General features: G+C 35.5%; 1 protein-coding gene across 1 annotated transcript; it reads right to left on the bottom strand.

Moving 5' to 3' along the window:
- Nucleotides 1-1,832: 1,832 nt before the first annotated feature.
- Nucleotides 1,833-3,095, bottom strand: LOC123550647 (uncharacterized). Its single transcript, XM_045339073.2, has one exon. It carries the CDS (start codon nucleotides 3,093-3,095, stop codon nucleotides 1,833-1,835), a length of 1,263 nt encoding a protein of 420 aa, XP_045195008.2.
- Between the last annotated feature and the right edge of the window lie 5,544 nt (nucleotides 3,096-8,639).

Here is an 8,639-nt window from a genome sequence, read left to right as displayed (position 1 = left end):
TAATGTGACTGGGTGGGGTATCATGTCACGTGTCTACGGCGTGAGGCAGCACTATAAAGTTGGGCATTGTGCTCACTGCTACAAATAGACACCGTCGTTTATATGACTGAAAAATTGTTAAAAAGACGTTAAACCCGAACACACACACACGCATACACACACATTTTATGGTGATGAAGGGCAATTAGTAAATATCACAGTCAGTTATTCTTACGATCACCACCTACGTAAGAATAATTGACCGTGTAATTTGCAAATATTGAGCAAGTTCAATTCAACGAATACACCTGTAATTCTTTCAATAAATGAACCATGAGAAATCATGATAAGTATGATCAGATAAGGGTAGCGATTTCCATGGTAGGTTTGCAGATAAAATTTGAAGAAAAAAAATATGATCAGACATTGAATTCGAACTCACAACTCCGCGATTGGCAGCTTAACGTTTTGTCTGCACAGCTACCTGCACTTGCGGCATTGCAATATTTGCTAAAAACGAAAACCGAAGTTAATCTAGGGTTAAACGAGGAATATAAACCCGGGGATGGGAAAAGAGTGAGTGAGTGAGTTGGGTTTTACGGCGAATCGACACAAAATGGTCATATATCGCCGACAAGAAGTCATATTGCAAACGCCAACTGTAAAGCATAAACAGTGATGTAAAAATGTAAAGCATACCTAAAAACATCCATGTAAAAATGTAAAGAACACTATGAATAATGTAAACGATATCTAAAAGCATCCATGTAAAAATGTATACATATCTAAAAACAGTAATGTAAAAATGTATGGGAAAGGAAAAAAGACTTGCGTAGTACATAGAATAATATATGTATTATATATATATACAAAAATAAATTAATCAATTACATAACAGAATTTACTGCGACACCGTTTTGGCATAAATTGCCATTACACTATGGAAAAATTCGCTACCAGTGATCGATCAAATGCCCGTCATAGTTGTCCGTACTCTGTATTATTCTGACGTCTAGGTTTTTGTATATTTCCCGTCTGTAACGTCCTACAGCTAATTCAGACACTTATTGGTGTAGAGGAGTGGCAGCAACACGTAAAATTGCAAATGGTCGCGACCATTCTAACAATGATGTCAATGTGGACTTCAATTAACTAGCTTTAAAATGCTTTATTTATAATCGAAAATTCTTACGGCAACACTTGTTTTTTAATAATTTATAGGAACTAGCATTAAATTATATAAAGTAAATGACATTGAAGTCGTTGCAAAAGCTGTTATAAGAACACATATTATGACCTTAACATTGGTATTCCTTGCTTAAATCTGTTTACCTGAAATATGATTACCTTTTCACCGTTCATTTTAAATCTGGTTGCTTATAAATACGATATCATTTTATGCATCTAAGAGTAACTACTTGTTTGTTTATGGTAACACTGATGTTCGAAGCACTGCCAGGATCAATTTGATAACGTCCTTTATTCAAAGTGCAGAGAAACAGTATTACTGCCCGAATGATGTAACGCCATATTAAGACCGAAGTATCATGGTGCATCACCTATGCATATGATCAGCCTACTTATGTTCTCAAAACACTTGACTGAAAAGTTGCAAGACAAAAATCAACTCCCTCCTTCCGTTTTTGTAGGATTAAGAAGAAAAGCATCACGAAGTCTTACTACCATCAAATCGAAAACGGAGCGACAAACTCAACAAACATGCACCTTTCTACTCGAATTCGGCAGTGTATACGCTTTGAATGTAAATTTTCCGAGGTAGGTGTATATATTTGAATAGAATATGACATCTTTTGAACTATGTAACAAGGCAGTCCGCATTTGTTTATAACTCACTATTTGTAGCAGACTAACATTTGTATGTCACAGATATTACGCTCTATTTGTTCTTCGGTTAGTTCATTCAAGACAGTGGTCAGAAATTCTACATCACCTGTGTCTGCATATTGAACTGCTTTCTGCAGAAAGTTACGAGTATATGTAGACAAAATTGTGGTTTCGATAGAGTTTGGTTTCAAGTCTTTCTGCAAAAGAGCTGACTTGGCTTTGGCAATTGCAGAACTGAGTTGTTCAAAGCCTTCATAATGTAGGTAAAATGATAGCCCTTGTACATATATCAGCTTATGAAGTTCTTCTACCAGACGTGTCTTAGTGTCATCATCAAATCGCCCAGCAAATAGATTCCTGTCTGGTATCATGTAGTTTGACAAGCGTTTCTTGTGTATACAATGTTGCAAAGACCTTAATGACAAAAATAATAAACCCATCAAATTTTCGTTCTTAAATCTGTATGCCGGGCTTCTTTCAGCAAACCAGAATAACAAATTTTTCATAATGTACGATGATATTTCTGAACAAATAGGTTTCAATATTTTCTTTGCTACCATTTTAAGGAGAACGTAGAGTTTCAGCTGTACTTCATTCAGTGAATGTATCAATTTTAATTCGGCTTCAGTGTAACAGATTCTCCACTGTAGATGATAATGCTCACTTCCCTTATAGCCTACTGGCACTACATGTCCATTCATCTGAGAAATTTCCTCAATTAACTCCTGGCCAGGCCAGCTGTTAAACCTCATTCGTTCTTTCCACTTCTGTAGATGTCCGGTGCAGATGCAAGAAATTGCTGATTCTACACTATCCACTGATATGGGTACTACAGGAAAATTGAAGTTTGTTTTAAAATAGGTATGAGATAAAGAAAATACAAATGAAAATGCCGGTCCAGAGATAATGTCAAAGTGATCTTTTTCATATCTGCTTGATAGGTGATCCTCATTAAGTAGATGACCAACAAACATTTGACCTTCGAGCTTATGGACCATATGATGGGATTTAACAATCCTCTCCCTGTCCGAGCTCTTACACTTCAACCTGGTATAACCAGGAGCAGTACTGTCCCTCGCCATTTCAAGCACCACCTTATCGTGACCAAAGTCAGATTTATGTAAATCATCACAGCAAACGAATTGTTTCCTCACTATCATCATATCAATATCACTGTCTGGATCATCAGCACAGGATACGCCCTCAGCCTTGCTTCCTGCTAGTATTCCGCATTTTAAATTATCCGCCGCAAATTTATTCACTATTGTCATCCATATTTGATATATTTTCACTCTAGCTTTAATGTCGTCATGTCCATACTTCAAATTATCAAGAGCCTTTGAAAAAACACATGAACGTTCCTTTTTTAACATTTGTTTGTAGTTCATTTTCTGTACTTGCACGCAAAACGTATTCGGCGGAATACTGACACGAAGTACTATAAATAGTTTAAGGAAGAGGAAGAAAAGGGGCTCATTTTAAGTTTCATAAACTTGTTGTTAGTTTTATCAGTGAAAGTTATAAAAATTATAATCAATTTATTACGGCCTGTGTAAACATGAACAGTTCAGGTGCTTGTATGTGTAACATGTTAAGTCCGTATGAATTTCATGTGTGGCCAGTGACTCTATCCTTACGAACCACTTAATGTAAGAACGAACTTATGCTACATGTGGCCGAAGTATGTGCATTGCTATTCATAATATTTGTGTTGGTGCTATATCTTATTGATAGAAAAAACAAAGAAAAATGTCTAACATGTAACTACCATATTTACTTCTTGTATTTTAACGATTTCTTTGAGTGGCCGTCTTTTCATTTAATCCATTTTTACTACTCTTAGTGTTAATCAATCCTAGAGTACATAAATAGTTTTAAAAGTCGTCATAGAGCAAAATAGTTAAAACATGATGATACGAAAACTTGAAGGTATCATGCGATTATATGCTGAGAAGTGCGACTATAAATTCCTTAAAATATTTCGTAAAAATGTGGATTGTACTCTTGTACGGATAAACCAAAATTAGTATGGACTGGATGGAAATTCCTTTCCGTATCATAGTTTTCATTAATACATAGGCCTACATGATATATAAATAGAAACACGCACTATGCCCCAACGATAACGTGATGTTTACAAATTTAACTATAAATAGATTTAACAAAAGCATAGGGAACTCAAACATTTTTGTGACTTGTCAAAATACAAATCATCAAAAGAAAGGAACGAAGAATACGATAACAGAAATGAAAATGAATAAAAAAAAAGATAAATCAGCCGCGCCATGTGAAAACCAACATATTGGGTTTGCGACCAGCATGGATCCAGACCAGCCTGCGCTTCAGCGCAGTCTGGTCAGGATCCATGCTGTTCGCTAATGGTTTCTCTAATTGCAATAGGCTTTGAAAGTGAACAGCATGGATCCTGGCCAGCCTGCGCGGATGCGCAGGCTGGTCTGGATCCATGCTGATCGCTAAGCCACTATGTTGGTTTTCACATGACACGGCTCAAATACGGTATTTACAAAAATCCTGATCACACGAAACGATTCGATGCTATTTGTATCTGCGCTTTACCTTATACTTATATGATAGTTCAAATGAAACAAATACTGATATTTACTTGTCGAGTAACAGACAAGCAATATAAATAAGTATTTAATCAATTAATCATGAAATGGACACGTCCTACCGTTTGAGCGGAAATCGCCTTATCATTTGAGATTAGTAGTCGTTTCTTCCAGCGTTGTTTAAGTCATCGTTTGGTACATGTTCTGTTGCGTCTAATTTGATTAGTTATTTTATTTTCTATTAAGCAGCGATAATACGGTTATTGTAGCAGTAGCTAGTGCTGAAATATATTCAGCTCTCGTAGATGTTATTTGGTGAGATGCTCAGCTCGTGTGATCTGGTCCTGGCACAATTTACTGGAGTCGAAAACAACATCGTAGATAATGCTGCTTTATAATAATCCTTATAGGGTAACAATCAAGTTTTAATATATTATTTGAACAATTAAATTAATTAGATGGTTTTACTAAATGGTCATCATATACTTTTTTTCCTTGAGAATTTACTTTGAGATATGTATTTAAAAATAATTCATTATTACTTTACGTAGAAATTGAATTTGTCAGTGATCTGATATTGGGCCATATAAAAAGTTTACCTACATTATGCTTAAGTGAACATCAAATGATTTCAAAAGTATGATTATATAAAAAACATTATGACATCTGCCATCATTTTAGTTTTACAAGTAAAGACCGCGAAAAGTACGTCAAAGCGTCTCGTGATAATAAAACTGCCTAAATTTTACAAAGCTCAAATATATTTATCAGTCCCTCTTTGTATTTGTAACTTACACATCAACAAGGATCATATGGGTAACAAAGTCTTCTTGTTTGAATAAATGCATACTAGCTTCTACATTTATCTTTATATCGTACTTCAAACAACATCTGTAAGATTTTGCGATAGAATTTCCTTACATAAACAAATATGTCTCTTTTTTATATATCCGAATGATTTTTGGAAAAAAAGGAGAATTTAAATGGAGTCCGACTTCTAAGTAAAGAGATCTGGGGTTCACAGAAGTGTGTCGTTTTATACACTCCAATGATAACTTAAATGTTTTTCATATGTAAATGCGAGTTCGAAGGCACATGCAGGTACTGATGACAATTTACATTGTTACCATACATCTTTGACATTTATTAAACTCGACAGGAAAAATAACACACTATTGAGATTAGGAAGTTTTAGGTTGAGCCCTGGTCGAGGCATATAATTTCCATGGTAATTTATACTTAAGACATTATGTCTAAGCTCTGATTCATGTGGGGACTCCTTTTAGTCACTTGCAATACATGTAAAGTAACTGTCTACACATGTACATGTATATTAATACTGGTAGTATTCTTATATGGAATGCAGCAACACTGCCCGGATTACTAACTAGTTACTAAACACCGTATTTAACTATTATAATCTGTATAAAATGCAGTTGGAAATATATGGTTAAATCATTATTTCTCTTTTTGTATGTATACACAATGTAACATCTCAAGAGCGATCACCACTGGAAAGACAGAAATGGTTTCATTGTATAGAGGCTCCTGCTATTGAGAATTTAGTTCGCTGTGATTTACTTAAAATGAAAAAGAAAATATTAGTCGTTATAAGCAGGTATTCGCTCATCATAGATGACTTTATTAGACGGGACTATACTGTAACTTAAATATTTGTTAGAAATAGCTTAAACCCCATTGAAGATCAATTGCTTTCGTAGGATGAAAGTACCTCTACTGTTTTGATACATTTAGCCTAATATCATGATGACAATGAATATAAGGAAACAATTAATGTAGAATCTACGAAAGACCTCGCACTTCAGACTTTTCATACTATAAGCATACGGAAGTCAGAAGTCGGGAGCCGGAAGCCACCACCGGTCTTTCGTAAGAATCGTATCTATGGCGATATATGACCATTTTTTGTCGATTCGCCGTAAAACCCAACTCACTCACTCACTCACTCACTCACTCACTCACTATTGTTTGCATATATTGTGTGCTACCGTGACAAAAGAAAAACGAAAGCATGTTAATTTAAACGTGCATGTAGAATTGTATTAGCGATAAGATGATATCGATATAAAACGCTTATGGTATTTAATCAAATTATCAATGTGAACAACTCATACAATAGAGTCAATATGTAATTGATACACACATGGCTTGAGTACCTTAAGGCGATATTGGCATACTAGAACAGTATTGTCACTCGGGCTGAAGCCTGCTAAATACTCAACATCTTGTATTTTTGTTGTTGTAACTACGTAATGTTATAAGGGCTCTGTCATATTTCTTGAAAATGCGTATTTTTATATACATTGTATTGTTTTCTTATAATCACATGCGTTACATTATCATGATGTAGTGGTCCACTATCATGATGTAGTGGTCCACTCACAGGTGTATCTAAACTTTGTTCATATATGTTTGTTTGTTTTGGGTTTAACGCAGTTTTTCAACAGTAGTTCAGTCATGTAACGGCGGGCGATTAACCAAACCAGTGTTCCTGGATTCTGTACAAGTACAAAACTGTTATCCGCAAGTAACTGCCAACTTCCCCACATGAATTATCAGAGGTGGAGGACGAATGATTTCAGACACAATGTCTTTTATCAAATCGTCACGGAGAACACACGCCCCGCCCGAGGATCGAACTCACGACCCCGCGATCCGTAGACCGACGCTCTCCCTATTGAGCTAAGCGGCCGGGTACATGTGTTCATATTTGGATCCACGACAAAGGTCAGTATTCCTAATGTAATTAAATAAGGAAAACATATTCTCGACGAGGCTAACAGAAATGTTACATGAAGCACTATAAGCTATAATTGATCCCTGCAGAGTATCTAGCTGAGTCAGTGTATTTTACAATATATATATAGGAACAAAAGCCTTTTCATTCGCGCCGCTTAAATATTCGTTTTAAGAAAATATCAGTGCTTGTTAAAAAAAATCTTCAGTATTTCTGGAAGTTGGTGATTTTACTGGATCTAAGTACCAACACATGACATATAATATTCTAACATACAGCTTTCTTATAACATGAAATATGCATTAAAACAAGAAAAGCAATAAGCAAAAAGATTAAATTTCATGTACTTGTAATATCAGCAAATTTTAATAATTGAAATACTCTCAGCATGTTCATCAGCTGGATATTTTTCTGAAAAAGCTGGAGTTTTTTTTATTAGTTTAAACTCGTGCTTAATAGAATTTGATAAGAAAGAAACCATTTCAGTAAATAGGGCAGTGTATCACTAATGATACGACAAATCATATCAAAATCCCATTGCAAATGAGTGCAGCTGCAATAAAATTGATAATGTATGAATTTTAAAGATTAAGTAACGGATTGCTTATTTTTAGTCGTAACATTAACTCATTTTATATCCTTTTGGTAATGTCCAACAGCTATGTCCAATAGCCTTATTAAAGTTTGCAAACTAAAGACAATTGAACGCAATAGATGTTCGTTTTATTCATAACAGCTTACCTCTCCTAGCACCTGTTAGGTTTGCTCCAAGTGTATGATTTGTTTGTTTAAGTGAAAATCTTGGTGTGACCAGCACCGCCTTCTTTCAGCTCATTTTCATCCGGCAGTCTGATCGGAAGTTAGTTTGTCCTAATTTATTTTAGCTCGATTGTGATGAAAGCTTTAAGCTTATTTGAACCACTCTCGAGTCCGCCCGCCCGCTTAGCTCAGTAGGGAGAGCGTTGGTCTACAGATCGCGGGGTCGCGAGTTCGATCCCCGGGCGGGGCGTGTGTTCTCCGAGACGATTTGATAAAAGACATTGTGTCTGAAATCATTCGTCCTCCACCACTGATAATTCATGTGGGGAAGTTGGCAGTTACTTGCGGAGAACAGGTTTGTACTAGTCGGCAGTTATTCGCGTTAAACCCAAAACAAACAAAAAACAAAGAACTGGTGTAATATGATTAGTCATGGTAGTGACCCCAATGGGGCATTATGGAAATATAAACGCATTCAAGCAGAAAAATAGACTCGGCTTGATAAAGTTTGTTCACAAGAGGTAATGAAATATGTAACAATCCCCAAGAATTACAGCCACTACAACGCATATAAAAACTGCTGTTGTGCTGTTTGCGCAACTCAATAATGACAAAATTTCAAAGGTACCTAACTGAACAAAAGATTATTTATTACCGGTATGTAACTATCCTTTAAGATATTAGGCAACACTATTATGAAATCGTTTGCAGACATTTAACCATGCTCA

This window comes from Mercenaria mercenaria, chromosome 6, assembly GCF_021730395.1.
Source record: "Mercenaria mercenaria strain notata chromosome 6, MADL_Memer_1, whole genome shotgun sequence".
Taxonomy (NCBI): Eukaryota; Metazoa; Mollusca; class Bivalvia; order Venerida; family Veneridae; genus Mercenaria; species Mercenaria mercenaria.
This window is presented reverse-complemented; position numbering and strand designations above follow the sequence as displayed.